Source organism: Pteropus vampyrus, unplaced genomic scaffold (assembly GCF_000151845.1).
Source record: "Pteropus vampyrus isolate Shadow unplaced genomic scaffold, Pvam_2.0 Scaffold50, whole genome shotgun sequence".
Lineage (NCBI taxonomy): Eukaryota > Metazoa > Chordata > Mammalia > Chiroptera > Pteropodidae > Pteropus > Pteropus vampyrus.
In genome coordinates, this window is record NW_011888831.1 from 7,234,423 (window position 1) to 7,253,241 (window position 18,819).

Sequence of the window (18,819 nt, forward strand, 5' to 3'; positions counted from 1 at the left end):
AGCGCCAACGCACAGTGGCGGAGCAGCCCCGGGTCTGTGCGGCGGCACCAGTACAGCACAGCGTCCAGACCGCCGGCCGCTACCAGCCGCTGGCATGTCTCCTCCGAGTGCTTGAACATGTGCTCCAAGATACCCGCCACGCTTCGAGCCAGCTCCACCGGCTCGCGTTCCTTTGCCAGGTTCAGGATGACACCCAGCCCAATGCGCGCCACCCGGTCCCTGCCGAGAAAGTGGGAGGGAGACGGTGGAGTTGCCCCAGCTGGGGTGCCTGGCTTGCCCTGTGGGGGCCATGGCCTGGTCACTTATACTCTCTGGGCCTCACTAGTGTCATATAGGACATAAAGGAGAGCATTATTTTCCCAGCCCACCCTCTCACCTCTTGCTTGGGAGGACCAGACTTCTCTAATTATAAGGGTGCTCCATCCTGTTCACAGCCATTTCCTCCTCTACTCCCTCCCCTGGAGAAGTAGTATGTGTCCTGGTTAAAATGTTAAGAACTAGCTCTGGAGCAGATCCCCAGGGTCCTGGTTTCAAATTCTTTGTCATTTTCTTTAGCTGCAGGACCTTGGGTATTTTCCTTTATCTTTCTACCTTAGATTCCTCATCTCATAAATAGATAAAAAGAATACCTACCCCATAGGGTTATTATGAATATTAATGTGATAATCCACGTAAACTGCTTGCTACAGTGCCCGGCACATAGGAAAAACTTAATAATGTTAACTGCTTATCATAATTTGAAGTGTCACTTGACGCATACCACTCTTAGTCTGGCCTTCAAACTTCTCTTCACTCCATGTTGTGTGATTGGAGTATATTTATTCATTCATTCAATAGACATTTATTGAGAACCTAGCGTGTGCCAGGCACTGTGCTAGAGGCTGAAGTTAACCGTGACTAAGAGTGACTGAAGCTTATACTCAGCTATTATGGAGAAAGACAATAAGCAAGTAAACAATGAATGAATAGGGATAATAGTAATATGACCATAATGATAGCAAAACCAGGTGATATAATGAGAGTACCTGGATGCGGGGATATATCTAAGGAGATGACATCTGAAAGTTAAATGTCCAGAGAGCTTTGCCTGCAAGTATGTGGGAGAAGAACATAACAGACAGAGAACGGCAAGGACAAAAGCCCTGAGGACTGAAGAGCTTGGCATGTTTGAGGAATAGAAAGGGGGCCAGAGATATTTGCAATATCTAAAACCAACAAAGAATTCATACATAGAACATATAAATAAATATTCAAATCCATAAGAAAAAGGGCGGTAAATCCAAAAGAGAATGGGCAAAGGATATAAATGGGCAGTTTACAAAAGAGGAAACCCGAAATGTTAACAAAGAGATGCTCTAACTCATTAGTAATCAGAGAAGTGAAAATTAAAACAGTGATGACTTTACACCTATTAGATAGATAAAAAGCAGAAGCTAGGTAACACAGAAGGTTGGAGAGGATGGGGTCATGAACGCCCTGAAGATCTGTGGGTGGAGGTGCAGGCTGGGGCAGTTAATTTAGAGAGCAGGCTGAGATAAGTAGATGAAATTAAGGCGACACACACCCTATGAAATTAGGGCTCTTGGGTTTATATTCCAAAGAGATTGTCACACAGATCCACAAGGGGACATGGCTGAGGCCATTCACTGTAATGTTATTTGTGGTGGTGGGGAGTTAGGGGCAGTCTGGTGTCAAGCCTAGGAGAGTGGAGAGGTAACCTGGGCACATGCCCACTCTGGAGGACTATAGAGCAGTTACAAGTGACTGAGCAGATGATAACACATAACAAACAAACAGTTTACCAGAACACAGATAGGAATTATTAAAATATATTGAATGGTTGCCTATGGCATTAAATCGGAAAACTGGTGGAGACATTAGTTAAGTAAGAGAAGGGGAGATTGCATTTGAGGCACAGATGTATGAAAAGGCTTGGAGGTGTCTGAGAGCTAACATAATTGGGGACCTGTCTCCACCTTAGCCACACTGAAATAAAGCCACTGCAAGTGACTAAGGTGGAGAGTTCAAGGGGAGAGTGAGAAAAGAGTCCTGGAGACCTTTTGAGCCAGCTTGAGGCATTTGTACTTTATCTTGATGAGAATGGCTAGTCATTAAAAGCTTCAGGAAGTGGAGTGGCCTGGTCATGCATGGATTTTAGGAAACTCACTCTGGCTGCTGTGGGGAGGACAGGTCCAAGGGAGAAAGCCTGGAGACCAACAGAGCAGGCAGGAGACTTGCCACACTCCAGGCAGAAGTGAAAGTTTCCTGTCTCCCTGACTTTCCACAAATGATGTCCTTCAAAGGTGATGTTACCCCTGAAGATTTAGGGACCCAGACATCCATGGAATCCTTGCCTGGTGAGCATCACAATGACCACAATGCCTGTGACTTTGTGTCCACTGTAGGGCCCTGCTGAGCCCAGAACATGGCATAAGGCCAGCATAGTTTTACTGAGCTGATCACTGAGCTTCTCTGCAGCCCAAAGGAACAGAGGGGTCTTAATCATCCACTTAGGCAGCCAGCACTGCAGTTGTTCCTCTTCCCAATGAAATAGCCAAAGCTTGGAAAAGTTACAAGATATGCTCAGGGTTACACAGCCGGTGAGAGGCATAGCTGGGATTTGAACTCACCTCTGTCTCTTCAGAGGTCAGGATCCTTCCTCTATACTTTGTGCTTCCAGAACAATCTGACTATATAAACTCTGAGAGTATCAGAAACAGGATGTGCTTAAGCAATCATCTAACCCAACACCCTCACTTCCTGAGGACCGCTGAAGGGAAGGACTTGCTCAGGAACATCAGTTCAGAGAGAGGACTTTATCCTGAGTCTCTTGATCCCCCAGCCCTCGCCTGTCCTTATGCATTGGCACCTTTATAGAAGCTGAACTATGTGTTTGTTGTGAGAAGCATTTCCTCAGCTCCCAATTCTTCTGTAGCCCGAGAAGCTGTGTATCTGGGTTTAAATCCTAGCTCTAAAAGAGGGGGGAACTGTACATATACACACATATACAAGCATGTACATATACATATATATGCAAATACTTGCATAGTTTCTCTGGAAAGACATGTAAAAAATTTGTTTCACTGGTTTGTCTCCAGGGAGGGGGTGTGGGTGGAAAGAACTTTTAAATATATATCATTTTGTACCTTTGCACTTTTTGAATTTATGGACAATAGTTTTTTTTTTTTTAAACTGTCTCTTCCACTTACTTACTATGTATCTTGGGAAAGCCATTTAACCTCTCTGAGTTAAACTATTTAACCTCAGTATGGTCCCCTGAAGGGCTGAGCTATGAATTTAGAGGGCTAGCAGTCAGACGGGGCCCTCACTGAGTGTTGTGGGACCAAGCTCAGACATCCCGTTGGGCTTCTCCTGGTATCTGGGGGTGAGAGAAGCTGTCACCTAGACTCCTGGGCTGTGTGTGTGGCACCACACTAGGAAGAAGAATGTTGCAGAAAACGAAATGGCAAAAGGAGTGCACTAATGGAAGAACCATCTTTAAGAGGAAGTTGGTTGGTGGAGGAAGGAAAAGATTTCATAAACACAAATTCTCTGTCGCTCCTCCTCTTTCCCTTCCAGCCTCCTCCAGGTGCAGCCTAGAGGAGTGAGGAGATGCTGCCTTTCTTAGGAAGGATTTTCATACTTGACCAGGTGCAGCTGAGCTCTGTCCTTGGTCCTGAAATGATGCGTGAACCAACGCCCGAACTAGTATGCTGTTTCTCCGGACCAGGGACACTGGTTAGCATGATGCCTCTCTCAGTAATTCTGAACCACGAGAATTGTTATTTCCAACCTTGAAAAAAATCAGCACTATTTGTGTCTTGCAGCCCTCCTCTTCCTAGGGTGCTACATCTGCTCCCCAGGAGTTCTATTTATAGCTGCACCATCCCATACCAGGCCTACAGGACACACCTGCCAATTTGGGCCCACATATTCAGTGAGCACCGATTCCATTTGCTAGCCCTCCGAATTTATGGTCCATTCCCATCAGGGCACCTGATATTAGACGGGAGATGAATGACTTTCTGAACAAGCAAAACACCAACTTGGTCTCCCAATTTAAATTGCTTCATTTGTGCACTTTTGAGAGTTGTATCATTTCCACCATCCACAAGGTTATTTTTACTTTTTGAAATTTGCGAGAAAGCACTCCTAACCTATGACCATCACACCAGCGTGAGATGCATGAACTGAAAATGACCCTTCCAAAACCCTTCTAAACCTGAGGGGCCTGAGACTTCAGCATGAGACTGGTGTGTGACAGCCTGTTCTGCTCTGGAATCAGAGGAGAGAGGAAGTGAGGGCTCAGAGGTTTTCATATTCTAGGAGAGATCTCAAGAGGCAGGCAAGAGAGTAGATCCCAGCTACTGTATCTTGACACCATGTGGGGAAGGAGTGAAGAAAACACATTCTATCTGGCCCCTGTCTAGCTCTGCACCTCACTTTCCTCTTCCCCGACTCATTCATCCCAGCAGAATACCTTCTGTCCTCATCAGCAGCCGCAGAATGAGATCATGTCTGGCCTGCTATGTGGACCAAAATGAAGGAGGAAGCATAAAGGAGGAAAGTTACCTTTAGGTCAGCACCCATTTCAGCCTGGGTTAGAAGAAAGGGGAAGGTTCCACCCACTTCTTGAGCCTTGTATTCTCTCCCTCTCTCAGTGGGAAGGAGATGATACAGGAGAGAGAAAGTAGCATAGAAAGGCACTGAGGCCTGTGGGGAGGAGGACTGTGGGTTTAGGGGAGCATTGGCAATAGGATCTCATCTCCATCCTCAGAACCTGGGACAGATTCCTGTCCTAACAGGTCATTCCTCCTCTCTGTGTCTCTCCTCACCCCACTAGCCCTGGAAGTGAATCCTAGCTGCACCATTAGTTCACTGTGTCATGCTGGGCAAGTTACTAAACTTTCCCAAGCATCAGTTTTCTCATTTGTAAAATGGACACGCTGATCCCCACCAGAGGTGTACTGCAGGGATTTAGTGAGGTGAGGCAGGAAAGGAAGGCACAGTGCAAGGCACACGGGAGACCCAGGCACCCGACTACCCTTGCTGCCCCATACCACACGCCGCTCTGCCCCACACCCTCCCAGCCCAGCACCCTCACCGGTTTTCAGCCACCAGGATCTGCTCTAGCAGGCGCGCGGCCTGCACTCGTGTCTCCAGCTCCGTCGCCTGCAGCAGCCGCAGCAGCAGGTCGAGACCACCGTCCAGGCGGATGGTGTCGCACAGACCCTGGGCTACCTCGCGGCCCACAGCCGGCAGCAGCCAGGCCTCCTCTACCAGCTGGAAGACCTCAGCCAGGCCGGCGCCCATGGCCCGCGCATCACCCGCCTGCTTCAGCGCCGAAAGCGCCTGCTGCAGCTCCGGCAGCGCGCGCTCCAGGGCGCCCTGAACCTCGGTGCCAGCCCCAGGCGACACCTCGCGGGGTCTGCGGCCGCCTGCGGCCCACCATGGGACCGCGCCGCTGCCCACGTCCGACGCCGGCACCGCTAGCCGCTCGGCGCCGGGCGGTGGGCCCGACATGGTGAAAAAGCGGCACAGCTTATAAGCAGAGAGGAGCAGCGTCAGGACCATCGGCGCGGGGCTGCAAGGGACATCCCTGGTCTGGAGGGGCGGGGCAGGGCGGAGCGACCTGGACCTAGCGAAAAGAGGGACCCGAGAGGGGACCGGAGGGAAGATGATGTAGGAGGGAGGGATAGAGAGAAGGGTACCAGGCAAAGGCGGTAGCCAGAGGTTTAGGAAAGGGAAGAAGGCAGGCTCGGGGACGAAGCGGTTGGGGAAGGGGATGCAGGCCCAGATGCAAGGGGTGGGCAGGAGGAGAGAGCTGGGAGGCGAGGAATGGACCCAGTCGCTGGAGGGCCTAGGAGCAAGCGGAACAAAGCGCGGATCTAGCTTCGGCTCCACTCGCAGAATGCTCTGCAGATCCCCGCCCCTGAGAAGCTGCGGACCGGAGCTGACGCCGCGCCTCTTGGTCTCTTGGGGCTCTTCCCCTGCCTCTAGCGTAGCCCCACCCCCAAGCCTATCCAAGCCACGCCCATGCCCTGGCCGGGCCTCTTCCCCTTATTGCATCCCGCGTACCCGCCACTGGATGAGGAGGTAGCGGGTGGAGAGCAAGAAGACTGCCTCGGCTCCCGCCCTCACCCCACCCCCACCCCCGCCCCCTGAGAATGGGCACAAAATCAGGTGTTCTGTGCTGGTGGGATTTTCTGGGTAGAGGGATCCTACTTCTCGCAAGAGTCTAAAAGTGTGGGGAACTAGACCACTCTTTACCATGGAGAGAGTGAGGTTAGGGACAGGGAGAAGCTTGCTCAGGAGCAGTAAATTAGTGGAAGACTCAGGAATCAATTCCAGTCCAAAGGGTTAATATACACTCAATTTACTGTGTTGTGAAGAGCAGCTTGAGGAAATCAATGCACCTGAGATGAACCCCAAAACAAAACTTTGTTCTTTTATGACAAAAAAAAGATTTCCCCAGGGTGCTTATCAGCATTCCTCCTACCCCTCTTTCACTGCCCTAAATACACAACGGGTGGGTGAACCACTCATCCAGGAATGTGCCTGATCAAACAGATCATGGATCAATATCAACTATAAAGAACAAAGTTCGGATGTTCCAGACAATGTCTGCTTTAGCTCATGTAATCTACCTACACCCCATGAGCCAAATACTAGTAGTCTCATTTTACCAAAAGAAAAAACTAAGGTGAGTAGAGCAGTTTGCTCAAGCTCGCCAAGCCAGTAAGTGACAGAGTAGGCCTTATTTCTGCCCTCCAGACCCACTGTGCTATTCCTCTTCTGAGAAGACCCTGAGCTTGGCAAGGATCCTATTCACAGCACTCCCAGGCCCAGAGTTCCAGGAATGTGACCCTGTGTTACACCAGCCTCTGGGGTCAGGGATTTGGTGACTGGGCTGGAGGTTGAACAAACAGAGCAGCAGAAAAGACAGCTCCGCTTCTCTGGTTCCCTACCTCCCTGTCCCCGCCTCTTCCTCCCTTCCTCAGGCGTCAGAGCAGAGACCGCAGAGAGCACAGAACCCAGTTCACCAAGCGTAGAGCTAGAGGCCCTGCCATGGCACTCCCAAGGCTTCTTCTGGTGCTGGCCCTGCTGGCGTGGGTTGTTCTGGCTGAACAAGGTGCAGAAGGGTGTTGCTGGCCATTTGGACCAATGTAGGGTGGGTGAGGATGACCGGGGCTTGGCTGTGCCAACTGACACCCCCTCCCCACAGAGTCATGCAAGAACCGCTGCACTGAGGGCTTCAATGCCGACAAGAAGTGTCAGTGCGATGAACTCTGCTCTTACTACCAGAGCTGCTGCGCCGACTACATAACAGAGTGCAAGCCCCAAGGTGCGTTCAGAATGGCTGGGTGGGCCTGGGGTCCCCTCTGCAGCTGGAGACTCATCACCACCCACTCTGCCTGCAGTGACTCGCGGGGATGTGTTCACTCTGCCAGAAGATGAGTATGGGGTCTTTGACTACCATGAGACCACCATAGACAACACCAACGTTCATGTACAACCGGGGAACCCTACCCTCAGCCCTGACTTGCAGGCCGAGGGTGAAAGGATTTTTGAGCAGGCACCTGTTCTGAATCCTGAGGAAGAGGCCCCAGGACCAGAACAGGGGCCCCTTAGGCCTGAGAGCACTGATCAAGGTATCTCCAGGTCCCCAGCAGAGGAGCTGTGCAGTGGGAAGCCTTTTGATGCCTTCACTGACCTCAAGAATGGTTCCCTCTTTGCCTTTCGAGGTGACTCAGGGGCAAGTCTTGGGGGTGGGTGGCCCCAGGAACTTGCCATTTCTCACACAGCCTTCTCCACTCTAGGGCAGTACTTCTATGAGCTGGATGAAAAGGCAGTGAGGCCTGGGTACCCCAGGCTCATCCGAGATGTCTGGGGTATCGAGGGACCCATTGATGCTGCCTTCACCCGCATCAACTGTCAGGGGAAGACCTACCTCTTCAAGGTGTCAGGCCCAGGGGCTCTGGGTCAGGGTCAAGGGTATCCAGCCAGGGGTTGAAGGCTGTTTTGCCCAGGACCGGGGTGGGCAAGAAGGCTGGATCTCGACCTGTGGGCCTGGGCTGAGGCTCTCTGAAGACAAGGAAACCTAAGGTTCCAGGTCCTGGGTGACAAGCCTGGAACTGGGATGCTGCCTTGGGTGGGGGATTCTGCTTCTGTGTCCAGTCAGACACCTCCTCATCCCTCTTCTCCTTTCATACCCCTTAGGGTAGTCAATACTGGCGCTTCGAGGATGGTGTCCTGGACCCCGATTATCCCCGCAACATCTCTGAAGGCTTCGAGGGCATTCCAGATGACGTAGATGCAGCCTTGGCCCTCCCTGCTCATAGCTACAGTGGCCAGGAGCGGGCCTACTTCTTCAAGGGTACTCAGTGGGTAGAGCGGGGAATGAGCAGGTAGTGGAGCAGTCTTAGTTTTCTTCCACGCTCCACTGGGGATAGGCCTCAGATGATCCCCCTGCCCCCACATACACCAGGAGCTCCTAACTTCAACAGCCTTGGGGCTTTCCAGCCTTGCTTACGCCTACCCCTCCTCAGGCAAACAGTACTGGGAGTACAAGTTTCAGCACCAACCCAGTCGGGAGGAGTGTGAAGGTGGCTCCCCGTCAGCTGTGTTTGAACACTTTGCCCTGCTGCAGCGGGACATCTGGGAAAACATCTTTGAGCTTCTATTCTGGGGCAGATCCTCTGGTATGGAGTGGGGGCAGGTCTTGTTTCTCCCTCAAGAGGGCTGGGATCCTCAGGGCAGGGGGAGGGCTGGTCTGGCCAAAGGGGCTGTGATTGTGGAGGTATCAATCAAAAGTTGTTTGCTCTGGCCAGACTTTGCTTCTGTTGATCTTTGCGGGGAAGCTTACCTTCACCTGAACCCCACACCTTGGACTTTGCCTAACACAGCCAAAGGCATGGCCAGCAGAAGGAGGGGCTGTAGCTGAAGCCAACTGAGAGGGATATGGTAAAGGGAGACTAGGGGAGAGAACACTGAACAGGGAGTCAGAAGGCCAGGGTGCTGGGCACTGCCACTAGTTTGCTGTGTGTTCTCAGGCAAGGAACAGCCTGTCCTTGGGCACCTGATGAATTCTAAAGGCTCCACTGGGGGCAGGGTCTGGGCCCTATGGCTTCCCATTATCCCCTTCCTTGCCACAGGTGGTGCCGGACAGCCCCAGCTCATCAGCCAGGACTGGTCTGGTGTACCTGGGCAGGTGGACGCAGCCATGGCTGGCCAGATCTACATCTCAGGCTCCGCTCCCAGCTCCTCCCGGGCCAAGAATGTTAAGTTTAAGCGTCGCAACCGTAAACGCTACCGCTCACGCCGTGGCCGCAAGAACTTCAGTCGGAAATCCCGTTCAAGCTGGGATTTGTTCTCCAGTGAAGAGACTGGCCTGGGAGATTACAACCATGATGACTATGAGACGGCCTGGCTTGTGCCCGCCACCTGCGAGCCCATCCAGAGCGTCTACTTCTTCTCAGGAGGTGGGAGTCCCGGCCATCCCTGGTTCCCATGAGCTGAACACAGCGCTTGGAAAGTGACTCCAGAAAGCCCAGCCAGGAGTCCTTGGCTGCATTATGATATTCAGTTACTCTTCCAGGGAGACATGGGTCTTCTTTCTCAGGGCAGGAGTGGATAGGGCCAGGCTGGGTCTCACATATTCTCTCAATCTCTCTTCCAGACAAGTACTACAGAGTCAACCTTCGCACACGGCGAGTGGACACTGTGAGCCCTCCCTACCCACGTAACATTGCCCAGTACTGGCTGGGATGCCCAGCCCCTGGCTTCCACTAGGAGTCTGAGCCTACACAGCTGGGCCCTCCACAGCTCCGTCCTCCAACCTCCCCCTCTCAGCTCAATAAAGATCCCTTGGCCCTGAGTTTAAGAGTATTGTCCTGACTGGCGTGGACAGGCAGGAGGCAGAGATCTGCCTGGGTAAAGAAGGGGAAGTTGGGCTATGGCTTGGGGGAGAGGACAGAGAAAAGCCTCTCTGTGTCCAGTCCATGTTGGGCTCAGGCCCTCTCTGTGAACTACGAAAGCTGTGGGCTGGGGAAGGCCTCATGAGTGCTAGCCTTCCTCCTGAGCTAAGCAGCCCCCAACAACCCACCAGCAGCTAAATTGGAGCTTGAACCCCTATGATGATAACAGGAGTTGCCAGGCTTCCCATCCCAGCCCTCGGTTTGCTTTGCTTCTTGGAGTTGACCAGGGTCTTGGACGAGAGGGAAGGGTCGGGGGAGGGGGGCGATGAGGTTCTGGTTCAGTTTTTCTGCCTATCCTGAGCCAGAAATGCAGTTAGCTCAGATGCCTGAGTCCCTAGGGGAACTGCTACCCCCAAACCCACTGTTAAGATGAGTCGTTCTGTCCTGGGTCTGAGGTACAGGGCACTGAGGTTAAGAAGAGAGGGAAGGGCAGGAACTCAAAGGATTAATTCAAACACACCTACTCTTCTTAGAAAGTACCGCAGAAGACTTCCAAGGACAAGTACACTGTAAAAACAAACATCCTTCTTAAAACTTCTCAGTTGTACCTGTAGAACCTCCTCTGGTTCCAGGTTTTTGGACTCTAAGAAGCCCACCTGGGCTCGAGGGGCAAGAGAGAAAGGGCTAGATGCAGGCGAAGATCTAAAGTAGACCCGAGGGAGATCTAGTGGTGACAGCTGCTCCCCAGCCCTGCTGAGGGTGGGGTGGCTCCGTCTCATCTGCTGTCCCCTACCATCCTCTTTGTCCTGTCCAGCCCAGCAGCCCAGTCCTCAGTTGTGGGACAAGACTCCACCCACTCTCTCCTGAAGGCAGCCAGCACCAGGGTTGAGCGCTTCAGAAGGGGCAAGTGGAGCACTGGGAGCACTAGAGAGGGGGATCTTCTAGACTTCCTGGTTGGAGTTCTGGGATGATTTACATGAAGTATAGGATTTCAGACAGTTTGCAGTTCGAGGAGCAGGGCTGGGACCGGCTTCCTTTGTGAAGCCTGGAAGAGCAGGCCCCCCCTCCCCGCAATTTTACTCCACCCATATCCTGCCTAGCCCCAACACTGCCCTTAACTACCTATCTTTCCTTCCAGACTTCTCTGCCTCTCTCTAACTGGACACTAAACCTCTCCCCTTTTGGAGGCGGGGCCAGGCCTCTTAGCAGGATAAAACCCCAAACGGAAGGGTGTGGTTTGGGCACAGCCCTGGCATGGCCTGCTGGCTCCTCACTCTCTGCCAGCTCCATGGCCAGCCCTGTGGATGCATCTCCAACAGGTGATCTGCTGGGAAAAGGGTGGGCAGGGGAAGGATGTGGGGAAGGTGCGATAGGGAAGATTTGGGTGAATAGGTGTTTTAGGGTCTCTTGGGGGCTTTGAGGTTGGGACAGAGGCTCTCAAAGGGAGTTCTAGCTGGACCCTCACCTCGGCCCGCAGGCCATGCCAGTGGGTTGGGTCCCCACCGGAGAAAGCGGATCACCTTCAGCAAAGGGCAGCTGCTGGAGTTGGAGCGGGTATTTGCGGCACGGCCCTACCCTGACATTGGCACCCGTGAGGACCTGGCCCGGGTAACCTGCCTTCCTGAAGCCAAGATACAGGTGAGCTGTGACCCCCTCTCAGGGTGGAAGTACTCTCACACAGCCAGTTTCTGGGTTTGATCCACAGCACCTTCTCTCTGGGTATCCTGCCTCCAGCTTCTGCTTTCCCTTACCTGGGGGAAGGGGTATTACAGCGAGAAGAGATTCCTTCTTCTTCCCTTACCAGGTGTGGTTCCAGAACCGGCGGGCCAAGAGAATCAAGACTAGAAAGCCAGGACGCCTAAGTCCAAGGCCTGAGGCCCCTCAGAGACTCCATTCCCTTCCAGACACCCTCCAGCAGTCCCGGGAGCCCCAAACATTAGGCCAGCTTCAACCCTCTAGCAGCACACCTCAGTGCACCTCAGTGTGTCAACGTGTCTCCTGCCTGCCTCCTGGCTTGGGTCCAGGGCAGGACTGGGTAGGGGCTAAAGCTGTAGCCCCATGGGGACCAGCAGGGGCTTCAGGGTTTCACCTTCCTTCAGAGCGACCTCCTCCCCAGACTTCACTGGGCAGCCTGTCTGACCTCATCTATGCCTCAGCCATTGTCACCAACCTGGACCATTCCTAATCTAAGTCCAGAACTTGCAAGGCCCCACCTCTGGCCTCTGCAGCCCACCCTACCCTTTAGGATTGAACACATGAGTAGATTGTGGCTCCTTCTTTTACACAAGGGTGTTCTCTTGTGGGAAGGAAGTTTAGCTCAGGGAGGAATCCCTCGCTATGACTATCTTCCAGGCCAGACTAAATGCAGGTCCTATGGAGTGACTGGGGCCTGGCCCTGCTTCCCAGCACCCTGTACCTCTTGAGGAATAAGGAAGGGGTCCATGTTTTCCATCTCTCCTGCTAGACCTGGTAACCCAATTCTTCTCACCCCAGCTGACGACACCTCCTCCCTCTAAAGATTGGGCAGCTGCCCCTCACCTTCAAGGTAGTACTAACTGCTAAGTGAGCTAGAAGATGTGATTGTTGATCCTAATTCTAGACTGCTAGAGACCAACCCTTTTATAGTTCAGGGGCCCTTCTCCTGACCTCCTACCACTGGGACAAATCAATCAGAACCACAGATCTGAAGAGGAAGTGATATTAAAATAATAAAGTAGAGATAGCCCAGGGCTTACGCTGATTTAATTTTCATAAAGATCAGATTGGCTGCCCTCTGACGTGGGGCTGTGGAGAAAACCTAATAGATTTAGAATGGGATGGGGGGGATGTGTGTGCGCTTGTGACAGCACTGGGTTTTGGTATCACTGTCATCTGTAATACCAACTAATCTCCAAATAAAACCCAAACTCTGTACCTTAATCTGGATTGTTGTGTGGTGCAAATAAATGTGGATGAGAGGGCTGTTTGCTTTTGAAATTTATCTCTATCACCTAATCCCTAAATAGGCCAAGTTCTACATAGATTCTGGGTGGGATGTATTACCCAGGCTCCTAGGGATTAGTTAAGAGGAATAGTTAATTGAAGGGCTTAGGGCTCTTGCTGACAGACCCTGGGTAGATGGGATCCTCTACTGGCAACCCCTGCTCCTGGACTCACTGGTTCCAGAACACTCCAGCTGCCTCCACTTCTGGAGCTGCTCTGCTTCAGAGAGAAAAGCATGGAGTTTGCAATGAGATTCAAATCCTGGCTTTGCTATGTCACCTCCCAACTCTCTCAAAGTCTACAAGCCTGAAAGCAGGGATATTTGTCTCTTCGTTTTCGGAAGGAGAGCAATAACACAGGTGAAGGGCTTCACATGGTGTGTGACACATTGTAAAAGCTCTCAATACACTAGGTCCCCCCTCCTCTCCATACAGCAGGCCATGAGAAAATGAGAAGGCCTAAAACTTCTTGTTCCTCTGGCCTCCAGCCAAGCTCTCATCTTTCTCCCTGGGAAGCCCTGGACCCAGACTGCACCAGGGAAAAGCAAGGCCTGGTGAGGCAGAGGAAGTGGCTGACAGCATATAGACTTCCCCCTTCTGTGATGAGAAGTGAAGGACAAGTCACCCGATTCCTATTTCTAACTGTGCCCTTGCACCTGGAAACCACCTTGTATAGTGGCCATTTCCTTGGCAGGAACTAGATTGCTTCCCTCTCTCTCCCCAGAAGCAGCACAGTACTTGGCCCATAAAGGACCGCTAAATAAGTGCTCAATGCCACAGAAGCCTTTCAGTTGGTGAGTAGAGGGTTGGGATCAAGTAAAGACCCCATTCTAATGACAGGAGTGTGTATGTGGAATGACCCCCATCTCATCATGAGAAGACACCCTGCATCAGAAGCCGTTTGAGGCCTGCTCTTTACCTGAAATTTGGAAGTATTCCAACCTGAATCCAGGTACCTAGAGGATGTGAAAGCTTAAGTATATGTGGTCCCCTGGCCCAAAGAGTTCAGCACAGGTAAGTACAGCCAGGAATCTCTACAAAGCTTCAGAGGAGCTTTTCGACTTAATCTTAAAAAATAGTTTTAAGTGCTAGAAACACTGTAGAATGCCACCTACATTCTTTCTCACCATTGACGCTTCTTCCAACCAACAACAGAAAGCTTAAGATTTCTCAACAAAGTGATCTATGGAGAACAGAAGGGCCTAAAACCTGCCTTTCTCGCATATAGAATATTGCACTGAGAGGCTCAGACTTGCTATATATCAAGAAGAAACGGGCAAACGTTGTAGAGCAAATGCCTATTGAGCCAATGAGTGTACAATTTCTAAGAACTGAGCTCTGGAAAAAAAGAAAAGACCACAGGAGCTCATGCAGTGAAGGAACAGAAAGATGGTGTCTACCATTAGCAGCAGACCTTGCACAATTCTCAGAACTATGAAAATCTTTGGGCTTTGTGTTGTCACAGATGTGAAATAAAAATACACTGAATACAATAAATATTTATTGGATAAATAACTAAAACTGATATCATTTTTAAATGCCTTATACAGATACATCATCAGATCACCAATCTAAGTTCCAGAAGTTTAGTATTACACAGAGACTTCAGGACCACCTAGCAGGTCTTTGGCTCCATTTAACAGAGCAAGAACCACAGTGGGTCATTTGATCTCTCTCAGTCCGTTTTGTCTTCTGGAAAAGGGGCCTAAATCATTTCCTTTTCCAATCTCTGGGATTGTTGTAAAGACCAAAAGAAACTACGTAAAATAGTCAACTGTGAGCATTTACACACTATTTTTTATACTCACTCAAAAATGTTTAAGAACCCACATAAAATATTCTACTTCAGGCTTACGTATAACATGCATACACATCTGTAATGTGTACATTATGTATACATATTTACGTGTATGCTTATTTCCATTCACATATACATATATGAAAATAGGTCCTGTCCAAAAGGAACGTCTCCCTTTACTAGTTGAGACAATCCACAGTAGGCATACTCTCCCCACAAACACAAACAAGTACAAGGGATTTTGCAATTAAAAGCAGATATACTGTTTTGCCATCTGAATTGTTTTCATTTAGGAGACAAGGGTGACAGGAAGATGGGAAGTTTAAGGAGGGCTGGTGAGTGATAGAGACAGGCAGAAGCATTTAGAAAACCTGAAAAAGGCAAGCAGAAGGAAGAGGATGAAGACAGAAACTAAGATTCCAAAAAGGTAGCTGCTTTCTTTTCAATTCTGCCATCCTGTACCAACCTGTTTTTCTCTTATTCGGTGTCCTCTGATCAGTTCCTCTTCCAGCACAAACTGGAGAAAGAGAATCCTTTTCGCTTTCTTGGAGGCTTCAGAGCTAAGTTACAGGTCTGCATCAAGGATGTGTGGAGCAAGGATGACGATTTATTTGTGCACTTGGGCAAGTTCAAGGCAGTATGGTCCACTTCTGGGAAGGCCTGGATTCTATTTACTATTGATGGAAAAAACCCATCCCCAGCAATGCCCAGAACATATTGGAGAAGGCAGATGGGCACCAGCGTCAGGAGAATATACTGACAGACTTCTGGCAACTGACAGAGGATGGGGCTCCCTACAGAAAGAGCAGGTAGCCTTGGCTCGGCCCTGACCAACCACAGCTGAGTATAAAGAGCCTGATGGGTAGACGGAGAGTCAGTGATAGGCAGCTGGGAGCCTGGAGCTCCTCCAAACCCCCTCCAGACTTCAATGATGAAGCACCAGTTATATCTCTCCCAACTCGCCTTCCATTGCCCGCACCATGACATACAGCTCGGCCAGACCCACCACAGAGGCGACGATCAACGCAGCCAGTACCCGCTGGGGAGAAAAAAAATCAGACTCAGGGGATGAAGGCCAGTCTCTAGCTCTGAAGCCTCTAGCACCTCCAATAAGGATGAAGAGGACCCCAACCCAGCCCATTGTTGGGGGGAAGGGAAGAAAAGAGGATTCTCTTGAGGCTATTATCTATCCCCATGACTACTGGAAAGCTCGACTGCTCCTCGTTCATTGTACAAATATTTTTTCAATATCTAATCTATGCAATGCATTTTCACATATATCCTCCCTATCCTACCAATACCTCCACCACTTGGAGCACCCTATCTTGCCCAGTGCTTACTCACCGAGGCCATTTCTGTGAAGACATACTGGCTTCCAAGATAAGTACAGACAAAGGCAGCTGCCACCGTGACAATGAAGTTGAAGATGGTGATGACCAGAGCTTTCACTGACCTCACTTTGGGAAAAAAACCAGGGAAGAAACCTTTAGGTCAGCATCCTCTAAGAGGCCCTCTTATCTCATGGCTGCCTCCCCCCATCAACTGGGTTTCCCTCAAACAGCAAGCCTCAGTAGCTCAGGCTTAACCCCAGAGCATTGGAGTGGGAAGGAATGCCATGACCGACCCTTCCCAGGGAGATCTTTTAGCAACTGATTTCCTAGTACCTCACCTTGCTTTCCCAGGTCACTAAGAATTGCACCATGCCTTGAATCCTGGGAAAAAGAAAATGCAAGTGATTTCAGAATGGAAGCAGTTCAGAGGCAATCCAGAGAGTATTCATTTTCTTTCACCAAACATTAACTGTCTTCTCCATGGATTTTTTTTTGGCTGGGAACAGTTGGATTCTTTTCGGGACCACACGTCCGGCATTTCAGAGAAAGAATATAGGCTCCTAGTACCCATATGTCCCTCTCCTGTTCCAGGGCAGGAGCATGTCAGAGAACAGTAGGGAGCCCTGTCAGAACAAAGGCTCAAAGGCTCATTTCCACCTTCATACTATTAAGAATCAGTCACTATCTCAGTCCAGAGTCTCAGTGAATGAGTTGAGAATTATTTGGTTTGCATGTAGCGCAGAGCTTCTATGGTCCCTGAAAAGTACACAAACCAAGTTTCCACATTGTTTCTTTCCTCTGTGCCTCTTCCCAGTGCAGGATCCTGCTTTCCGGGGTTACTCAGTCTATGTATTAAAGAGCAAGCCCTTACCTGACAGGTAACATTGCGGGTGATCCGCTTATATTCCTCATTGGCCAGCTGTATCTTAATTTTCTCCAGACGGGCAACTAGTTCTGGGTTCTAAGTTAGAAAAATCAAACAAGAAGAATGACATTCACAACTTGCTAGAAAACATGTCACAATCACTGGTTTCAGGGAGCAAAGCACTGCTAAGGGTACCAGGAGACCCATGTACCAGTTCAGCCTCCACTGCTTTGGAAATTGTCTTCTAAGAATCTATTTTCCAATCTGTCAAACATGGAGGACAATATCTAGTTCCCCTACCCCAGCTCCCAAGGATTTAAAAGACAAATTTTCAAGCCCAAAAGTTAATCCATAAATCTGGATGTATCATGAATAAGTCCAACTGAGCCAACACCCACGCTCACAAATGTATCCCTTACATACCCTAGGAGGCTTCACCACCTCTGGGAGATAGATTTCACTGCCTTCTAGGAGCTCATGAAGGTACAATGTGGAATCTAGGAAGAAAAGATTTCCACAAACATAATGATCCATAGAGCTGAGGTCGAAGGAGTAAGATCAGAGAAAGGTCTAGTCCTTCTATTCTTTCTACCAAAATAAAGCATATTTATTCTAATACCAATTCACCTTCAGAACCATTTTCAACTGGGAATAATTTAAGACAATTCCACATACTCATCTCCGAGTGCTACACAGCTGAGTTTAACTCAGCTCTCAGTTATCCTGCCAATGTCAGAGGTAATACATAAGCCATTTATATTTGCATTTAGGTTAGGTCATTTCTGTGTCTTAAAGAGGTTTTAGTCATAGTGACGCTGAGTACTAGACACCGTACTAGATGATCTCTAAGGTCATATTTCATTCCAAAAGTTAAGCAGTCTTAACTTTTGGAATGACACCGTACTAGATGATCTCTAAGGTCATATTTCATTCCAAAAGTTAAGCAGTCTACCCTTTGCACTTCTAGATAGGCTACGTTAATTCTTGCAAAAGACCTTACATTGCCAGCTTGTCCTATTCTCTCTCTATATAGTTAAGGGAACTGAGGCCCAAGGAAGGAAAATGACTCCTCCAAGGGGAGTTAGTGGCAGAACTAGGACTAGAACTCAGATGCTACTCCCAGTTCAGACCTTTCGACGCAGCTTTTTATCACATTATCTAAAAATTAAAAAAAAAAAAGTCAAGATTTGACCACGTTTGCTTTTGAGATGAAAAGAAATCTAGATTCTCAAACAGGACAAGCACGCTATGCTAAGTTGGTTTCTCAGGTGGCTTAAAAGGAAGAAACTGAACCTGTGAGGTGGTACTGGGTTAGAACGTGGACTTCCTCAAGGGTCAAGTCGGCCTACTTGGGTCTGGAAATGAAACGGAGACTCTTAAGAGAGAAGAAATTGCACAAATAAATTTTGTAATCCATGAGAAATTCCCATGGAAGTTATAGAAGGGAGTGGGTTGCCCTAGGACTTATGAGGTGACTCTTTGGTTGGCTCCATGACTGTTCAGTGAACAGTTGGATCCGAAGGAGAGTGACGGATTTTTCCCTCGGAAGAATGCTAGAGGTGGGAAAAAGATCTCAGGAGCGTAGAGACTCTGGAAAAAAGAAGGCGACTCCGGACTGGAGAATGGACCTCACCTCTTTCTCTTAGGTACTGGTGCAGATCGCGGATCAGGCGGAAGGAAACCAGGCGTGCGGGACCACTGGGGCGATCACCACCCTTGTGCTTCTTCCCCAGCGCGGCCTCAAGCTCTGCCCGCAACTTCCGGGGCAGCTGCTCTGGCTCCAGCTCCCCGCCGGGACCCAAAGCGCGCACGAGCCGCTCACCAGCAATCAAGGAAGACGCCATTTCTACTCAACCCTACGGTCAGGTGACCCGAGTGTGCATTTCCGCCAGCCATGCGCCGGAAGTATCTTGAGGATTACTGGGCG

At 50.0% G+C, this 18,819-nt stretch overlaps 4 protein-coding genes across 5 annotated transcripts in view; 2 read left to right on the forward strand and 2 right to left on the reverse strand.

Annotated features, from left to right (window-relative positions):
• The window catches only part of SARM1 (sterile alpha and TIR motif containing 1), an 18,964-nt gene extending 13,041 nt beyond the window's left edge, over window positions 1-5,923 (reverse strand). The window contains exons 1-2 of the mRNA XM_011360076.2: window positions 5,105-5,923; window positions 14-219 (exon numbers count right to left, since the gene is read on the reverse strand). Of these exons, the coding sequence (XP_011358378.1) occupies window positions 14-219; window positions 5,105-5,574 (676 nt within the window). The 5' untranslated portion in view covers window positions 5,575-5,923. The remainder of the gene's footprint in view (window positions 1-13; window positions 220-5,104) is intronic.
• A 1,094-nt stretch (window positions 5,924-7,017) lies between these two features.
• On the forward strand, window positions 7,018-11,001 carry VTN (vitronectin). Its single transcript, XM_011360077.2, has 8 exons — window positions 7,018-7,132; window positions 7,226-7,345; window positions 7,422-7,745; window positions 7,821-7,960; window positions 8,221-8,377; window positions 8,550-8,702; window positions 9,156-9,482; window positions 9,680-11,001. Exons 1-8 carry the CDS (start codon window positions 7,069-7,071, stop codon window positions 9,790-9,792), a joined length of 1,398 nt encoding a protein of 465 aa, XP_011358379.1. The 5' UTR covers window positions 7,018-7,068; the 3' UTR covers window positions 9,793-11,001.
• On the forward strand, window positions 10,347-13,132 carry SEBOX (SEBOX homeobox). The gene is made up of 4 exons (XM_023530373.1): window positions 10,347-10,372; window positions 10,962-11,236; window positions 11,395-11,555; window positions 11,722-13,132. The coding sequence occupies exons 1-4, from the start codon at window positions 10,347-10,349 to the stop codon at window positions 12,100-12,102; spliced, it is 843 nt and encodes a 280-aa protein (XP_023386141.1). The 3' UTR covers window positions 12,103-13,132.
• A 1,254-nt stretch (window positions 13,133-14,386) lies between these two features.
• TMEM199 (transmembrane protein 199) lies at window positions 14,387-18,784 on the reverse strand. 2 transcript variants are annotated; one of them, XM_011359979.2, is made up of 6 exons: window positions 18,526-18,779; window positions 17,316-17,389; window positions 16,899-16,988; window positions 16,366-16,408; window positions 16,041-16,153; window positions 14,387-15,735 (listed from the first exon to the last, which is right to left on the reverse strand). In XM_011359979.2, exons 1-6 carry the CDS (start codon window positions 18,734-18,736, stop codon window positions 15,640-15,642), a joined length of 627 nt encoding a protein of 208 aa, XP_011358281.1. In that variant the 5' UTR covers window positions 18,737-18,779; the 3' UTR covers window positions 14,387-15,639. The 2 variants fall into 2 exon arrangements, with proteins under 2 accessions (XP_011358281.1, XP_023386353.1); XM_023530585.1 differs by lacking the exon at window positions 16,041-16,153 and having other exon boundaries at window positions 18,526-18,784.
• Window positions 18,785-18,819: the final 35 nt, after the last annotated feature.